This window comes from Haliotis cracherodii, unplaced genomic scaffold (assembly GCF_022045235.1).
Source record: "Haliotis cracherodii isolate W230 unplaced genomic scaffold, xgHalCrac1.p SCAF_11, whole genome shotgun sequence".
Classification (NCBI taxonomy): Eukaryota; Metazoa; Mollusca; class Gastropoda; order Lepetellida; family Haliotidae; genus Haliotis; species Haliotis cracherodii.
Window position 1 is genome coordinate 2914712 of NW_027266266.1, and position 20093 is coordinate 2934804.

The 20093-nt window shown below is 43.2% G+C and overlaps 1 protein-coding gene across 8 annotated transcripts in view; it reads left to right on the forward strand.

Annotated features, from left to right (window-relative positions):
- Positions 1-19329, forward strand: part of LOC139456101 (E3 ubiquitin-protein ligase TRIM45-like) — a 65152-nt gene extending 45823 nt beyond the window's left edge. For 7 of the 8 annotated variants that reach the window (XM_071237625.1, XM_071237627.1, XM_071237631.1 and 4 more), the window contains one exon: positions 16457-19329. In XM_071237625.1, the coding sequence (XP_071093726.1) occupies positions 16457-18059 (1603 nt within the window). In that variant the 3' untranslated portion in view covers positions 18060-19329. Of the gene's footprint in view, positions 1-11321; positions 11689-16456 lie in introns of those variants that run through there. The other variant, XM_071237624.1, reaches the window with a different exon arrangement.
- The last annotated feature ends 764 nt before the right edge of the window (positions 19330-20093 follow it).

A 20093-nucleotide genomic window follows, 5' to 3' on the forward strand; every position in this document is an offset into this window, starting at 1 on the left:
AATCAAGTCTGGATAATATAGGATTAATATTTGGCCCTCTGCGACTTATGGGGTATTTAGGTATTATGTGGGGATCGCGGGAACGCCAACAGATACTGCTACAACAACATAGCACCACGTGGGAAACACGTGTAGGTAATATTGTTTTTATCACATTAGTGCGTTATTTCACGTGGAAATACATATTGTTTGTGGGTTCTTCTGTACGCGTAATGTGGTTGATGGAGGTTAGAGACCTATCATTAATCAGTTAATGATGAATAATTAATCAGTTATTAATAAACACTATCTAAGAATCATATTCATGATAAACTTCCAATCTGCTGTGACATTTCCCGGCAGCTTAGATCATAGTACAGTAAACTACGGTTATAACGAACTCAAAGGGACTACTAATTTTAGTTCGTTATAACCGTAATTCATTATAAGCATATATACAGCATAACTACGGCATATAGTCGGGACTAAAAAGTTAGTTCGTTATATCCGTTAGTTCGTTATAAGCGTGTTCGTTATAAGCGTGTTCGTTATAACCGTAGTTTACTGTATTTAATTAGGAGATAAACCTACTGTGTTTGAAATTTGACGTAGGGCCAATGTGGAGTAGACACCTCTTATTTAAATTTGAAACCGAGCGCTTTAGATATGCCTTCGTATTAGAGACCCAGCGTGTAATAGAGGATATATCGATACGTTTTACAGTTCCTACGGGTGATCGATCGGCAGCCATTTTTTTAATCGATATGTAGGCTATCGATGAAGTCATGCGGACGTTTTCTGTGTGAAAAAAAGCTTAATGTATTTCAAAGGGGTTTCCGTAACAAAAAGGAAACCTCTTTTTAAACAATCAGAATCAAGCATTCTTCATTGTAGAATACGGGATATTCTGTACCTCAATGCACCTATTGTATTGTTACCTGCCTATGTTACTGCGATACGACGTTTGACTTATCTCTGGGCGTGTCGGTTTGATGTGGAGTAAAAAGTCAGAAGGTCGTAGATGTTGATCGATTTAGTGAATCCCACGAGCACGTTTCAGTAATGAGATATCAATGATAATAATAGGTTCGAACCCGGATTTCGAACAACAATCATCGAATCCTGGTACTGCTAAGGGACGCAACCTAGCACAACGAATTGCGGGGCATGAAATAACTTGGATCCCGTGCCCTTCACATCAGTGTAGGGCATGACATAGCATCTGCATGATACTGTGTCAGTCGGCTGATAATCCAGCAAGATGTATGTAACCGTATATACTACACATACTTTTTAGCGTTTCTCATCAATCATATTACCTGTCTGACAAGTAGCGGATGCTTATAGCGTTAACACTGAAGATGTATGCAAAAATCAAGGTCACTGTTCATTTTTGTCACATACAGTTTGTAGAGATAATTGACGCTTCGTCCTTGAAGCATTTTTAGACGCATTGTGTTTTTTCACAGGATGCCCGGCCACATCGTTAGCGCAGTCTAACTGTTTACTGTCTACTGTCTACAGTGTGCGTGTGCCTATTCCCCAGCATGGTGTCGTGCACTGTGCCCATGGCTCTGGTGATGCCACAATGTACCAGATGTCTATCAGCTCCTATCACGGTCTTTGTGCTGCTCACTTCGGGCTTTCCTCCCACATTAAGCTGACACGCCGCGATATGACTGGAATACTGTTAAAAGCGACGTTAAACCCAACTCACTCACTCACTCACTTACTTTGTGCTGCTACTTGCCTGGCTCTTCGATATTCACTGTCATCTTCTAGTGACACACTGAACCTACAAAGGAACTGTGGTATAGTCTCAATATCACGTGACTGTGTCTCATTGGTGTTGCCCGTCAGCGGGTCAACTAATTAATATTCATGACCCGAACACCGGAAGTACACAGTAAAAAAAGCGTTTAGGATGTAAACACAAAAAAAGACATGTTTAGATCAAACCATGTTGAGGAATGTGTTTAAATCCTAAACGGAATATACATTTGGTGCGTGTATCGCAACACGTTTAGGGTCTAAACATGAAATGAGCTCACGTCTCACAGCCTAAACATAACCTAAACACAACCTCCCCATAATCTAAACATATTTTTAATTGTAACATGGTTTAATAACTAAACATGTTCACAATCTAAGCATGTTTAGTGTTTGAACACGTTTAGAATTTAAACATGTTTTATCATGTTTAGAGTTAAACCTACTTACAATTTAAACATGTTTACGACAAAATGCATATCATTATGTACCATCCTAATAACCTACACGCGTTTAGAATTTAAACATGTAATCATTTACACTAAATACAGTGCATATAATTGGGCATTAATTCAAATGTATACGATGCATAATATTATATGTGCAAATCAGATTCACAGATACTCGCCTAACGCTTTTACAACCAGGACTTACACCAACTTGCCATGTGGGTCCCAGGTTTCCATCTGTCTATACTTGATTGTATGTGCGCCGTGTGGGGCGGTGCTCATGGTATCAATCACTTGTTTGTTTTGTGTAGTGCGTCGTTAACAACAAATAAACTTATTATGCCAGTCAAACATGGTCTAACATGTCCGTAACGTTTTTTGTTTAAAGATGAGTGAGTCAGGTGTCGAGCAGCGAAGTAATGGTATGTGTGCCTCATCAGGTTTCAAATCCCATGTTTGAAATCGGATTTCTCTCGGATTATTTTCAATATTCTCTGTACACTTGTCGACCTATTAATGTTCAAAAGTGCACACAAAAACGTATCAGCCTAATCGCTTTAAAATCAAAATTTTCAAAATATGATCATAGGGACGATGTATTATAATCATTGGTCCAAAAACTGTTTAAATCTGCTGTGTCATCTCATATTTGAAATTATTACAGATTTTCAACGTCCTGTGTTTTGACACGGTGCCAAAGTTACGTGCTATATAACACTTACGTCAGACATGTTTCACAGAGGCTCCCGTACAGGGTTGACCTTTATCTTATCAACGCCCCTCCCTCCTTTTAGTCACTGCGGGGAGCTCGGGGATGCTTGAAAAGTTCATGTTTTTTTCGTAGACGGTTAGGAAACACACTGTCTCTCTTGAATTCAAATTGAACAGTTTAACATCTTGTGTGTCATTACCTCAACTTGACTCGTGTGTCTTGGTTCTTGAACTTTATAACTCCCATTTTTTTAGGCCTCATCTTGTTTGAAATGTCATTACTGGATTCACTGTTGGCATATCGGCATTTATCGACCAGACGGCCACAGCAACTCTCTGCGCGAAGAAGCTAATTTCAGGTTAACATAGATGCATACCCTTGTTCAGGCTGCACTGAAGGAAAAGTCCACGAATGTGTGGTAATTCCATCTTCCTAATAAGCAAGTCCAGATATGTGGACAGTACATCTGAAGACCCTAGTCTCTCAAAGTGACAACTTGCTCTTATTATTTTCATTATCTAGAAATTATGATTTAAACTAATAATCAATGCCTTAGAGACTTGTGCAAGTCTACTAGATGCCTGGCACTTTACTTCCAAGGCATTCGTTGTTGGGGTAGCCTGGTGGTTAAAGCGTTCGCTCATCACACCGAGGACCCGGGTTCGATTCCCCATCTGGGTACGATGTGCGAAACCCATTTCTGTTGTCCTCCACGGTGATGCTGTAATTGTGCTTAAAGCCGCGTAAAACCATACTCACTTACTCGCTTTCATGCAGGTTACGTAGGTAAACATATTGGAAGTATTCGGATGTGCCCGAGGAAGACCTGACAAGGATCTTGAATTGAAAATATGAAAACTAAAACAGCACCCCATCATGACACGTAACAACAGCCTGAGCAATTAACAACAAAAACAACATTGTGTGGTAGCGTACATTAACACTTGGTTAGTGAGTCAGAACAGCTGTATGTCACATGTAACAGCAGTAGGCGATGTTTCCTTGTCTTACATATACCCCGTGTCTATTGGCATCCGGCAATGTGTTTTACACATGAGTTATTCTAATGTTACACGCCTCTCCTCTCTTCTCCTCTCCTCTCCTCTCCACTTTACCCGCGCTCGTGGGTTTCACAAAGTAGGTAAATGTCTACTATATGCGCCTATTGGATCCGCGCCGTGATGTTACTGAAAAACTGATTTGAGCGGCGTTGAACTCTCACTAACTCACTAACTACCCCTTCAGTGTCAGACAGAGGGTAAGGCCTTGACAGGTTTAATTAATGTCTGATGTAACGGTATGTGTACGTAGTTGTTGTGTCAAACTGGGCACATTCGGTCAAAGTGATCTCAGCTACGACCATCCTCTACTTTAACGTGGTCGTAGTGTTAAGATAGCGTTGTGGAACGAGGCGCAAGGCCACCCGTACAAAGAAATTCTCTCTTTGAATTTTAAGGCGATATATGTTCACGAAATATGGCTAAGACAGACTCCTATACTCCCACATAGGTTTGCGACAGTCATAGCACTAAAATCGCTTTGTGAGGACTGCGTGACGAGCGAACGCTTTAACCACTTCACTACCCGACAGCCCCTAGTAAAAGGCGACTATGCTTGTCGAAAGAGGTGACTAACGGGATCTGGTGGTCAGGCTCGCTGACTTAGTTGATGCATGTCTTCGTATCCCACTTGCGTGGAACAATGCTCATGACATCAGTCACTGGATTGTCTGTTCCAGACTCGATTATTTACAGACCGCCGTCATTTATAGCTGGAATATTGCCGAGTGCGGCGTTAAACAACAAACAAACAAAACGTGATGTATACTGGTCTGAACCATGTTAGTGTTATCCAGTAGACTTCCGTATTGTGCTTCGGTAACCTTTTTATTAACGTATTGACATTATCTCACGTTTTTGTTTTCTTTGACCTTACCGATTCTTGCATCGTTCAAGATTCAGTGCATCTTACATGTGTCTTGATGCACACTCCTTCTCGAGCGTGTTCCAGATGTTTTGTCAGTCGAGTTTCAAGTTCTGCTAAACGACCCATCCTTCCTGCCCTCTTGGCCAATTCTCGTTGCCAGTGGTCGCGTAGCAACCTATTTTGTTCCATGATGCCGACCAACGTGTCAGTATGTGTCCAGTGGAGCGGACCCGTGGACATCCGGGTTAAAGTTGGTCTTCAGCAACCCATGCTTGTCGTACGAGGCGACGAACGATGTATGTGATTGTATCCCAATTGCGTGGATCCATGCTCATGATGTCAATAACTGGGTTGTCAAGTCCAGACTCGATTATTTACAGACCTCCGTCATATAGCTGGAATACTGCTGAGTGCGGCGTTAAACAACAATCAATCAAACAAACAAACCAGTCGAGCATTGCCTCCGTGTCCTTCGCATGAACAGAAAGTGTTGCTGTAGTTGTCACAGCGTCACTAACAGCTGACTCACATCGTTCCACCTCTCCTCACCAGGCTTCAGAACCTTTGACAATGGTTAAGGAAGGACATGCGCATCTGTTTGGCGAACACCTGGTGTCATCAATGCAATGAGTGTTGAGCGTGGGTGTTTTGTGTCGCCTCCCCTCTCTCCATGTGTTACGAGGATGTGCGGGAGATACACGTTGGGATAACCCGAGGGCTGGGACGTCTTCATCATGGTATCACAGCCTCTCAGCTGACAGCTCTGTAGAATCAGTGTCTTGGACCTGCAAAGTCTCTCTGTGGACTTTTCCCTTGTAGAAACTTCAGGGTCTGATTTCTATTGGTCCCCTATTGTTATTGTTCCCTTATTGTTCTTGGTCTCTTATTGTTCTTTGTCCCTTATTGTTCTTGGTCCCATATTGTTCTTGGTCCCTTATTGTTCTTGGTCCCACGTTGTTCTTGTCCCCTTATTGTTCGTGGTCCCTTATTGTTCTTGATCCCTTATTGTTATCTGTCTCTGTATTGTCTTTACTGGAACTTTACTTTGTGTCTTTATTATATCTTAATTGATATTAATTAATTCTATCCTCATCACACAACGATCCGTGGGGAACCCGAGCATGAGTAGATCTACAGAGACCAATGATAGTCTTAAGAGGTGGTCAGGCGGGCTGACTTAGTTGATGGCCGTTGCTCATAATATCAATCACTGGTTTATCTGGTTCACACTCATTTATTTACAGGCTACTGTCATATACCTTGAATATCGGGAGTGTAACGTTAAAGAACAAACAAAACAAACAATATTATCCTTCAGCAAAAGCTTAAATAGTTATTATTTCTCTAGAAATCGCTAGGATCGCCACGCAATGTGTCACCTGTGATGACGCATCGTCAACGTTAGACCACTGCAGAGGCTATCTTCTTGATAGGGACATCTTCGTTCGTCCATTTATATCGTGAGGTATTTTTCCCTGCGGAACATTCAAGAATCATCACACCATAACTGTCCACTCATCCATCGCCCCCTGCGTGGAAGTCGTTGTGTTTACAACGAGAACCACCACCTTCTGTCGACACATCATCAGCGGAACATTCTCCCCGTGTTCAGTATTTATTGTTCCAATGACTCTACAATGAACTTTCCCAACGCCTACAATGCAGCCAATACTGAGGAACCAGCTTCCTGGAAGTCTTTGATGAACCATTCCTGGCGTGGAGGAATGTCCACACCTGCGGAACATCACCTGTACTTTCTGAATCACCCCTATAGAGTAGATTGACGTTCCCAGGTAGAAGCATATTCGCCGCACCCTTTCGAGCGAACTACAACAGCTTTCAATGCTGATGTCAGCAGTAACGGCATGGCTCCTGGCCTCGCGTGGTGGATCGCTGCACCCTTCCACACATGAACTTAACACCACAGATGTGAGGTATTGACAGTGGAGCATTGATTTGTCTTTGAAAATGACACCTGGTTTTGATATCAGCCTAATTAAGGATGGCGTTATAGGACTCGCGATACTTGATTGGTTTACATTACATCACCCATCTCCATATGTTGCTTTGCATCTTGAATATTCACAGGATATAGCATGATCGAGAATGAATCATATTTAACTTTCATTTTTTTGTAACCCCTTACGAGGGAATTTTCAGTGAACGTGTTCTTCCAGTGTTTGTCAATTCTAGACCGCGTCCGCGGAAGGTACGGGGTTCGATCCCCGGTCGCGTCATACCAAAAGACGTTAAAAGATGGTACTTGTTGTTACCCTGTCTGGCACTCGGCATTAAGGGGCTAAAACAAGCACTGGTCGGCTCGGAGTCAGTATACTGTATCTGAGCGTGGTATTCATTTTAAACTGCGGCATAGTATCTCAGTGGGCTAGCCCTATAAAATCGGCATCAGTCCGGACTAGTACAAGCAGCTATATCAGCTATATAATAATCTTGGACGCGACGTTAAACCACATTTCCCCTCACCTCACCTCTTGTCAATTCTAAACAAAAATGTCTTGCATTTGATGACAATGAAGAGAGATCAGACATAGAAAATGGTATTTCCGGGTTTTCAAGTTGCTTACCCTTTTCGCGAACACCTGGTGTCATCACCGGGTTTCAGTGGTTCATACATATAAGTTTCATCGCTATTTTGTCTCTTACGCATAATGGAATCTGCTTCGTCGGATAATGGTTAATCATGGCGTAGACGTTTTATGGTACAGTCCATTTCTGAGCAATATGTTACATGTCGTTCTCGTCTTTCTACAACAAATACAAATAAACAAAAAGCTTGCTTCATCTCATAGTCACTGTGAAAACATGCCCTCCACCAAGTCACAATCACTAGTGTTGCACTAAAGTGCAAAGTACTCCCAGCTATTTTCACCTTCAACAGCATGTACTACAGAGCTGTTATAGTGGTGTCATGTGCTGGTTCCAATTCTTTAAACCTACTGAAGGAAGGGGTTCTCGGATGACGTCACTCACAGGTGCTAGGGGATTATGTCTTGTATTACACGTGCTTCCCTTGGTGTCATGGTGACACTAGCTGCACGAGGTGCTAACTGTTTTGACTGTAGTGTGATTATCATGCCATATAGTCTGGTGTTGTGTTACTTGGGAACGAGATGTCCATACTGTCTTGGTGGTATTTTTAGAAAATTTCGAGTTTTATCCGAACGTTGCAAGAATTAATACAGCTGCTGGGGATGCGTGATGGATCACAGATCTCATTAATGCTCTCACGTGGCAGTTATAGTTATCCCGGTGAACAGGTCTACATGTGGACAAGCACTGCATGCCACAGCGCTCAGGAACTAGTTAATGGACCTGGTTAGTTTACGTATGCCCTGAACGCGCCATCCTCAGATGACGTCTACCGGACTGTAAGTGGTTCGAACGTTTTCAGGGCTTCTGGGCCCGGGCAATTTGGGAAGCTGAGCTAACTTGATTCGAGTCATTCCAAACCCGTGTTTATCTGCTGACACAAATACTATCAACCTTTTGGATAACGAAGGGACAATGTTTCGGTTTCATCCTTTACAATATTATTAGACAAGTGAAATTGGTCATCATTTCGTAGTAATTTGTCCATCTCTCTCGGTATTTGATGGGCAAGCTGAAGTAATAGATTCGTTGCTTCTGTCATTAAATTTCCGATTCTCGAAAATATATTAAATACTTTTGGATAAAAGGATTTTTTTTATATAATAACCTGTTCCTGAAATGCTGGAAATATTATAGTTTCTCCACTGGGTGTTCTGAAGAACCATGTACTGAGAGTTAAAAATAAATCGATTTGGCGCTTCTTCTCAGAGACATATATTGCATGTCATGAAACGCTTCTTACAAATCTGTCTCAAGATGAATATTTTTAAGCTGGGTTACAATATACGAACTTTTTCTACGCCATGCGTGTAGAATAAATAGTTTTTTTGTTTTTTTCTTCTAAAAGCCAATGCAGGTCTAGGTCATAAAAAACAGCTCTAGCTTGCTTGATTCCACAAAACGAAACCAGATGGGTAAGGTTCCAGTGAAAAACAATAAATTTAAGAAATTGTTTTCCTAGACTATGTATAAGTCTGTATACGAGCTGGGCGAGATCCATATATGGAACCAGTGTTTTATGAAGATGTGAAGTAATGATGAGTGTACGAGCAATGCGTTTTAAAATATTTATACATTACAACCTACACGAGAGTGTGCGGCTGTCTTCTCACTGCGGTGTAACAGTAACAGTCCAAGCTGGGAATCCCGTCAGCACACACTGAAGAAACCCAAATATTTTGGCACCTCTGTGAGTAGTTCCCCACTTGATGAAGTAGCGGAATATGAATCATGTGAGACTGGACATGATGGGTATATCAGGGAGTGGGACGACCAGCCTTCGTCGTGTTGCTCTGTTGTAATCTGGTCACGTTGCCGGATTGTGCACACTGTGTGGATATTGTATATGCAATGTGTGTTCGAATCACCTGGATTGGTAGGTGACAACTTGAATCACCTGTATTCAGGGGCGGTCGGGTAGCCTTGCGGTTAAAGCATTCGCTCGTCACGCTGAAGACCCGGGTGCGATTCCCGACATGGGTACAATGTGTGAAGCCCATATCTGGTATCCCCCGCCGTGATATTGCTGGAATATTGCTAAGAGCGGCGTAAAACCAGACTCACTCACTCTGATTACTTCAATCCCTTGAATTCAGATCTGATTTCATCAATCACCTGGATTCAGATCTGAGTAAATCAATCCCTTTAATTCAGATCTGAATACTACAATCTCTTGGATTCAGACCTGAGTACTTCAATTCCTTGTATTCAGATTTGATTACGTGAATCATCTAGATTCATATCTCATTTCTTGAATCACCTAAATTCACGCACCATTAACTGAATCACCATAATTACCTTGCATCATTTGATCAATTGAATCACTTAACTTGATTCGTATAATTATTTGGTCGAAATCCTGGCGGACAACATGGTCTGAACAGGGCGTATGTTTTCTTGGAATAATTCAGGTTTGACCTATTTCGCTAACCTCATTCCCATCAGATGTCCTGATGACCTGATTCAGAGTCTGGTGTGGTACAGACTGTTGAGACTTGAGACGCACGGGTGCCTCCCTGTCTGGGGTCAGACTCGACACAGCGGTGTCCAGGTAAACACAACCACCACCTCCACCAACAAACACCGACATGATCCACAAACTAGCCAGGCTGATCACGTGATTCAAACCACGTGATACCAAAGTCATGTGACGTGCTACAAACGTCCAGACAAGCTATGATATACCCACGAGAAGAGTTACATTAAAAAGCTATATCCTTCAAGTTTAACTTAGAATACGGTGGCAGGGTAGGTATTCTCATCCACCCAAAGTGTAAGTGGAAGGTGTTGGCTAGCGTGGGGGAAATGAGGACACATGGTGCACTTATCTCCCATTTATGCCGTTATTTGGGGGACACGGGTGGCTCAGTCGTATAAGGCGCCTCTATTCGCTGTGCAGAGTTACACGACAGAAACCTGTGGTCGTGGGTTCGAATCCCGGTTCTATGTTTAATAAGGGGGCACGGGGGGCACAGTCGTCTAATGAGCCGCGATTCGCTGTGCAGAGTTGCGTCCCTTGGGCACGCCTGAAACCTATGATTGTGGGTTCGAATCCCGTTTCGCCCCAATTATGTTTCTAGGTTTGTCAGTACCATGCCCGTGCTCGTGGGTTTCAGCGAAGTGGTAAACGTCTGAGACCTGCATCACTTCGGGGTTTCCTCCCACACTAAGCTGACACGCCGCGATATAACTGTAATACAGCGGTCTTAAACCTTACTCACTCACTCACTCAATACGAAGATATGGTTGCCAATGGGTCCAGGATATTTATCATACTAGAATGAGACATCAATACTCTCGATAATCAAGGATGGAACAACTTCAGGGTGGTTACTTTTACATTCTAGAGAAATAAGTTGTACCGATGGGGTTTAAAGTCGCGTTAAAGTTTTCTGCACTTAAATTGCGTGTATAGGAAGAGACTTGAAGTTCAGAATTTTTACTGGCGTGACCCCCATGACATAACCCGGATGTAGACATCCAGCGACTGTTTGTCAGTGTCGTGAACATTAATATGGACTCCAGAAGGCCCCTCTGTTTATAGAGAACTGTCAAATAAACGTCAGTAAACACTGTGTGTAACGTACTGTTCACATTAGACGTTTGTTTTGAATTCATATACTTCGCATCAGGGTCAGCGAACGAATCCCCGCAACGCCTACCACAAACGAAGCATGAAGCTCGTCTGATACCCATCCTTGTCAAGCTTGTCAGATGCCTCTACCCCTGACTCAGTGATGGGCATCCCCCTGTATGATAAGATATACAGTATATATCTAAACCCGTAACTCATTCTTCTCCCAGCTCGGTAAGTGTCTGACATCTCCGATACGAAACCGTAGCCACTGGTCTTTCTCGGCTGTTCCATCTTGCACCCTGAAGCTGCCAAATTTAACGGTACCCCCGCCCGGGTTATCTATCTGGTGTATTCCCGCGCTCACATCTCGTGCAACCAGACGCGCAGTCGGGGGACGGGCGTGAGGAGGGCCAGGTCTATATATTCGCCACTAACTGTACATCCGGACAGAGGGTCGCGCTTCTAGTGCTACAAAGTATTAGAAGACAATTAGTGAAGTTTCTACAAAGGATACACAGTTTCCTGCAACTCCTGCTAGAACCTATCTCTGATGGTGCTGGTTCGATGTGTGATATATGTTGGTACTTCTCTGTGGAATAATTCCAAACGATGAATACCATGTCTGTTGACGATACTGATTTAATTGCCAAGATCGGACGAAAGAGGTAGGTTTTTATTCCTAAGAATACTGATATTTCAAATGTAATTCAAATACGTTACTTCCCTGTCGAACAAATTAATATCATTATTTATGCTTCTGAGCCTTAACGGGCCTCAGTTAAATTAATTATAAAATTGTTTAACGATATCTTTTCACATGAAATTTCCATTACACTAATAATAATTATTCAATCATCGTGGGTATTTCAATAATGCCAAATATGATATCACAAGTTGTTTACACTTGTTATAAGTACTGGTAGAGAAACGGTAAAATCGTGTGTTTTCATTTGCAAGTATAAGTCGGGCAAATAAACAAACAAATAAGATTATATGACTGAGAGTCATGAAATTTCAAAATGATTTCAAATCTTTTCTGTGACCAACCGATTTTTAGTTCAGTATTTGAACTCTCTGTAAAAGACGGTTCACTACTACTCACTGGAAACGTACTTATCACTGAACCAATGCCAGTGTCAGATAATGGTCTTTTCATTTCTGTAACCAGAGACCACGGTATCTTATGATAACCATTAAATAGCATAGCAACTCAATATGGCCCAAATATTAGCCTTATCATGATTGAGAAGCCCAATATCAAATATGTAGAGGAAAAACAGAGAGAAATCTGTTTCTTATCCGTCAAGTTAGTCATGTTTGTGTACTTAGGCCCCTAAGTTATGGCGGCGCGTGCGTGACGTCAGCACAGGTATATTCCGCGCGCGCAGGGCAAGCATCACGTGTCTCATGCGTCAGGGATGGTATTTGAAGTTCTCCACGGTGGAGGAATAACGGCTGGGTCTGTTTAGGGAGGAAATGCTTTTCGTTGATGACCTTTCTGTTTTTTTGTCAGAGATATCCTAAACTATTTATGTTGGTCATACAAGTCATATGAACAAACAGCGAACTTCAAATCTACGGTAGATCATGGTAGGTCATATGTTCAGCACAACCATTATTAATATTTCTGGATGAACAAGTCGTCAAGGATATAGTCTTGAAATGAAAGAGTAGAATGAAGAATATATCTACCATGAAAACGTTTCCATGACGTCAAAGAGCGCCCTCTGGTGGTACCGAGTTCTCACCCCAACATCGGAGTCTTTGAGCTATAAAAAGATTTTCTTCACCCTGCCCATCTTTCTCTAAACATTCGCTGAGACTGAGTCATGACAAGCGTAACCAGTAAGAATAATACATATGCAGCATTAGGGCCAGGTGCTTCTGTGAATGGGGTGGAAGCATGAATGGTTAACCATTTCCGATAAATAAATGACGTATTTCGATGATCGAGTGACAAGATATGCGGATGCTATTAACATGGTTCTCATCCATCGTTGCTGTATCACAAACTCTTTGTGGAGTTGGGATGTTCCAGTGCCTTGTTTCCAGAAACGCCAAACTCCACCCGCCTACTTAGTTGATCGTTTAGCTCGCCCACCCTCAAAGGACGCCCCATTTAAAACTCAGCACTACCGACCTTAAAAAAACAGGCCTGGTTCTGACGTCGTTAGCCAATAGGCCTTGTCGCTCCTATTTATATAACAATTAGATTAAATACCAGCTGGAACAACCAGAAAAACACCAAAGCTTTCAGTCCCGTATTAGAGGTCGATTCTTTCCCTGATATTACAAATTTCTTACATACTTCCTTTACCGCACTCTTCACAAACTATTATCCGTTATTTAGGAAGACCCGGCCGCTGGAGCCACCTGGTTACTCTTCCCTTGATTAAAACCCACACTTCTAGGAAATCATAAATCTCAGACCCCCGCTGCACCTTGCCCCGACTGCTTGCACACCTCAGAGAGAATACTCCGCATTCTTCAGCGGCCTGTAACAACCCGCCCCGCGTTAATCAGGGGTCCGAGTCTCCTCTCCCCTCTCTTCCCGTCAGAGAGACTCGGAGTGGAAATAAACAACAATATATACAGTGTCCTCCGACCCCCAACTTTATTTACAAACAACGTATACAACCGGTCGTCATGGGGAAGTTGTTGTTCAACCATTCCCAACGGGCAGATGTGTCTATCTATGACGTGTTTAACGCTCAGGGAACAGACACGTGCATGGGTTATGTATAAACTAAGTATCTACTTAAGAGATAGTTTTCTTCATTTAATCACGTGTCCAATGGCGTACCTAGCTTCATGTCTGAAATATTATTTGTCTACAAATCGACATATATGTCTATAAAAATGTTACAGTATTAATGTATTGACTCTCTCTCTCTCTCTCTCTCTCTCTCTCTCTCTCTCTCTCTCTCTCTCACACACACACACACACACACACACACACACACACACACAGAAACCATTTTTCTGCCTATTGTATTTTGTTATAAAGTAACTTACCCCTTTGTCTATACACGAATATCAAATGTTTAAGTTGAATTATACAAGTATATGTAGTAACATGCCGGCAAGACATAAGTAGACTGAATATTTAAATATATGAATATGACTTTATCAGATTAGTAAGCCTAAATCTTCAGGACTGCAAACTCTTGTCTGATTGAGCTACTAGTCTGCCAAAGACCAAGACCCATGCGTTAAATACTTCCTCAACTGATACATATAGCCCGTCTACTGCAGGGGTCAATCATGATATAATGGAACATTCATTCTGACTTCCCAAGGTCAATGATAGCTGACATTTGTAATGGTCAACTGACACCATCCATCTTTAGTGCACGTGCGCTGACCCAAGTCTATCATCTGACCATTCTCTTATCCCCGTTCTCAAACACGAATGAGATATATTCCCAACGAATGCCACCAGCTAATGCATCAGTTACCAACAATAACAGGCATACCTTTGTAGCAAGCCTACAGTCTTTAACAGACAACGCTTTGGACATGCCATGAATTACGGTTCTCCTCTCGCTATACAATCTACAGACAGACTGGCACTGCATAATGGTAATGCGAGGCAGCGTTGGTGAAGGTCGTTGAGGCTATGTTTCACACAGTTTTGTTCTGCGAGAAGCAATAATGTTCATTGATAAGTCAGCGTTCAGTTCTATTCGCAGAACATATCGTTCTGGAGTACCTGCCTGCACGGTTGCCTAGTTACGCAACTCCAATGTCAGAAAGTCCACGAGCTGACGATGTTTGAGGGATGATTATGAGAGGTTATGTTTTATGCACGTAATCCATACTGTCAGGATGGATAACTCATACCTCTATCTTGAAAAAGGTTTTCCATACAACTTGTGTTTTGTCGTCAGCAATTATTTTAGATCTGTTCTCACCAGACTCGCGGTGTATCTACATCAACACCGCTTACAAAGCTCCCCTGATTGTATGGCGTGTTGTAGCCTTGCTGAAAGGCTGAACTGAAATATAAGTCCACGGTTGTGTAGTAATTTCATCTTTCTAATAAGCAAGTCTAGATGTGGAAAGTCAGGACTCCAGTTTCCTACAGGGACAACTTGTTCTTACTATTTACATAATATAGAAATTATGATGTAAATTAATAATTATTGCCTTAGAGACTTGTGCAAGTCTAGGCGTGTTGGTGCTGTGCAAGATGGTTCTTTTTGTGTGCCGTGCTCTGCATGAACGTCATTTCTGGCAGATGCCGGAGAGTATCAAGTGATACATTTCAATAGCAACTGTTACCACTGATTATACAGGAGATAGGGCACTATATGCGTTGTAGGTTATATGTCTTGGATTAGAAATACATGTCATGTGATATATTCATTATCTCACTAGATATATAGCATTAGAAATATTGGTGTAGATAATACGGTATATTTCTCTAGCAAATGTTGGTACGAGTGGTATGGCTGTATGGTGCATGATGTATGTGTCTAGCACTAGAAGGATCAGCGTGGTCGTGTGTTCTACATCCGCGATACGGTATCACAACTCTGGCAGCAGTTCTACATCTCTGTCCTAACAAGTGCAAACGCCTATAATGAGTGAGTGAGTTGGGTTTAACGCCGCTTTTAGCAGTATTCTAGTTATATCACACCAGCTTGATGTGGGAGGCAAGCCCGAAGTGTAGGTCTTAGGTCGCGATTATATACATTGAGTGAGTGAGGGAGGGAGTGAGTTGGGTTTAACGCCGCTTTTAACATTATTCCAGTTGTTAAGCGTGTCAGCTTAATGTGGGAGGAAAGCCCGAAGTAATTCAAGTCTCAGACGTTTACCACTTCGGTGAAACCCACGAGCACGGGTATGGTGCTGACAGACCTAGAAACATGATCGGGGCGAACCGGGATTCGAACCCACAATCATAGGTTTCTGGCGTGCCCAAGGGACGCAACGCTACACAGCCAATCGCGGCGCCTTAGACGACTGGGCCACCCGTGCCCCCGTATACATTGAGGTAACGGTGTATTCATGTGCAGGTGGGAACATGCTCCCTCTTCAGACCAGCATGTGTTACCAGACAAGCGTGGTTCAGATATATAACGACATATAACTACATGTTCCCGAAAATACTGGAAAGTTTGGTCAGAAGGAATGTCAGCTTAAACATTCTGGATGTCCAAGAGTGTGACCAAAATGTTTTTTTCTGTTTCTTCCCAAATTCCAACTCTCGTCAACTACACCCTCACCCCTACTCCATCCCGTTCCGTCCCATAGCAGTTGTTTATCGCTTGTGGCCTAGTGGTTACAGCATTCGCTAACCACGTCGATGTTCGATTCCGATTATGTGAAGCGTGTCATTGGTGAAAGCGACGTTAGCCATTTTCACTTACTGTCTCTTGTAATTGTTGCCTCTGTACCAATGAGTGAACTCGTATATTTGTGTTTCAGGTATCGTCGCCGATTGGAGCGTGAACGGTACTACACTCAGGCAGTGGAACTGCCCTCCGCCGCGTCCACAACGACTTCCAACATGGCCGCCACAACGTCGGGGGGGAAACTAGCTCAGGAGATACACGACGAATTTCTCACCTGTAAAATCTGTCTGGAAGGTTTCAAGTCACCGAAATGCCTCGACTGTTTGCACACCTTCTGTGAGCAATGTATCGACAACCATGTGATGTCAGAATGCACCTACAAGAAATACAGCGACTACAGGGAGTTTACCTGCCCTCTCTGCCGGAAACGAACCCAGCTGCCGATAGGGGGCGTGAAGAAACTTCCGGACAACTTCCTGGTTTCAAGTCTGGGCGAGACAATCTCAAGGCAGCGCCCTTCCAAGTTTCCATTTTGCGATATATGCAAGTTGGTGAACCGCAAGCATAGAGAAGCTACCTCGAAGTGTCTGGATTGTAACAAGCTTCTGTGTAAGCAATGCGTCGACCTACACAAGGAGACGAAGGTGACGAAAAGTCACAGTCTATTTGACGTGGAGATAGAGAAGGACATTGAGTGCAAAGAGCACAAAGATGAGGTAGTCCGCTTCTACTGTGAACCCTGCGAAGCGTGCATCTGTGTCCTGTGCACATTCAACGAACACAAAGACCACGACATATCACAGTTCTCAGACGCTGTCATAAAGTACAAGGAGGCCATCCAAAGCCTCCTCGGCAACTGCAAGGGCAGGATCGACGTCTACGACGCTCAGCTGACCCTCCTCAGTAAATGCGAGACCGTCATCAAGGCTGCCGAACAAAAGATTCGAGACGTAGCGATCCAGTTCATCAGCGAGATCAGGAACAAAGAGAAGGTTCTGATCGACGACCTGCATACACTGTACGGTAAGGAACTGATGGAATACGTGTCCAGGAGGTCAGAGATGCAGGCAAACCTCGATGGCTTAAAGAGCACCTGCAGCCTCACCGAGTTGGTCCTGAAGGGCAAGGACATCGAGCTGCTCCTCCTCAAGAAACAGGTTCAAGAAAAACTTTCCTGTTTGTCGGATATCGAAATCAAGGACCTGCCCAAAACGGTCAGCAAGGTCGTGAACTTTAACCCCGGAACCTTGGATATAGGCATGCTGGAGGATGCCGATAATGTGAATCAGAAACTGCCGTCACAGAGGCCTCACGCTGGTAAGACAGAGTTGCACATCAAGACGACGGAAACACAGACAGACGCGCCTGTCAAGGTACAAATGTGCAATAGATGCCTACAGACGGACGTTCCTCAGGAGCCTGAGCCATCTCCAACCATTGACAAGTATATAGCAACGGATTCTATCGACACCTCGGAGAAAGCCGTCAACACAAGATCTCGTTACAGCAACCAGGTGAGGGAAGACACGCCCCCGGACGTGACGTCACCAGAACCGACGTCGTCTCCCATCCCCCGGAGACACCGTCGACGCAGAGAGCGCCCGCGTCCCGTGGAGGTATCGGTGAGGCCGACAACCAACTCGCCCGAATACACGCCGTATTCGTTCAGCAGCAGCATCGACGACAATTTCTACGACGCCTCCAGCAACAGCAACGCGACATCGTCGCCGGTGTAGGTCAAACAAGTAAACCAAGTTACACAAAGAAAAAAAGTATTAAGTTTAACACTCCAACTTTACGTTTCGAACACGCTGTCGTTTCGAAGTGGTCACGTGGCATGTCACGTGCCCACAGTCACGTTATGAACTTTTGAAGCTGTGTGAAAGTTCGAGTTAAGCGAACCATGTCTAGAAGGGATGGTGTGATGTATCCGTGAAATGTTTCGTGTCAGAATGAGTGAAGCAACTGGCATTCAGCATATCAACCCCTGTACATAATGTATGTAGTGACACGTATTTGTATCTATACGTCTAAGTTACCTTAATTTATTCATTCTGTATTATCATAAATCAAAACCGTTTCGAACTATGTATACTAGTATCACTACCACAGCGTCAACAAATCCTCAAAAGGAAGAGGTTCCAAAGGAACGGACACTTGTGAAAAATAACAGTCCAGGAATATTTTCTGGCATGTGTTCAGATGTGCACTACGGAGAGACGACCAGTTTCGTTGTTTTTATGTATTTTATTTTCTACAGATTCTTCTAGTGCTCTGTGATATACACAATCAAAAGAAATGAGGCGCTATGACTGAATTTCAATGTACGCTCGTAGACAGTCGGAACGAATACGTTCAAACAACTCGTGATATTGACCAGTGGATTAAAATGTGTTTACACCAGCATGACGTCACAACATTTACTGACGTACTTCGTCAAGCAGATGACGTCACGTTATACGTTAGATATAACGTTATTGAGGACATTTTGTGTTGATGTATGATATATACCGTGTTAGGATGACGTCTTCATGACGTATGGTTCGTTGGTAGAGATGACTGGGGAATGTTAGCCGCGTTGCTGCTGTGACGTATGGGAAACTACTGATACACAAACACTGGTATTATGTGATAGTCCAAAGATAACGTACTTTATCCCTCTTAAGATGCAAACAGTATTATCTCCCTGATATAGGCGACACAGTTGCCTGTGTACGTCACCTCCTCCAGTCATAGCCCTCCACAATGTTCGTTTTACAATCAAATCTATATTTTGATTAAGAAAATATTATGTTCATTAGAAACATCAATGGTTTTTTTCATTTAAGTAAGCTACCGAAAGCTAAATTATTTTCATGAGTGATAAGGTTTTAAAAAAATAGTAATTTTTTCATAAAAAGCTACGCAATTCCTCTGTTTTAATACCCCTTCAGAGTGAGAAATAATTGACCAAAGGCGTGAGACCGAACGTGTGTAAAATAAATATGATGCTGTGATGTAGCATAACAAAAGTCTTCTGTATTTATTTTTTTCGATGGATTTCATTATTATTTTGGTTCAAGGGGCCATGGGGCTGGCGCTGTTTTAGCTTACGAGGCTACCCCATGCATGACTTTCTTCCTGTGGGGATTTCGGAGCAGCTTTGGACCCCTTCACCCAAGGCGTTTCACATCGTGCGGACAGAATAGGCCCCCAGCATGTGTCTCCCCCTTGGGTGATTCAGGGGCGGGGAGCTTCAGTTACCCAGACTCGAACACGAGACATCGGCACCAAACCACCACAGGTTCACCTCAATCCATGTTCGTTACCTCGGCCAGCACTCGAAGGAATCCACATTGGAACTATTTCGAATCACGTGACACAGCAACGTGAAAGTTTCTGTTTGGTTGTCGTCAAATCAAAGTGTTTGCATAATTTCTGTCAGGCATACAAAACCACAAGTTTCATAATATCGGCCGCAATGTTGCACGAACGATACAGCGGTACTTGCATGTTCCCGAGGCAAGGGAGATAACTGACCTTTACATTCAGTCAACTCCCTTGCCTCGGGAAGATGAGAGGAATATATGCCGACTGACCAGTAGATCTGACCAGAGTCTCCACATGACTGACGAGATCATGCAGAACCAGAGAACGGTAAGACCTAATCACAGGCCAAGCGGGGGTCACGGGTGGCACAGTCTAAGGCGCCGCGATTCGCGGTGCAGAGTTGCATCCCTTGGGCACGCCAGAAACCTATGATTGTGGGTTCGAATCCCGGTTCGCCCCGA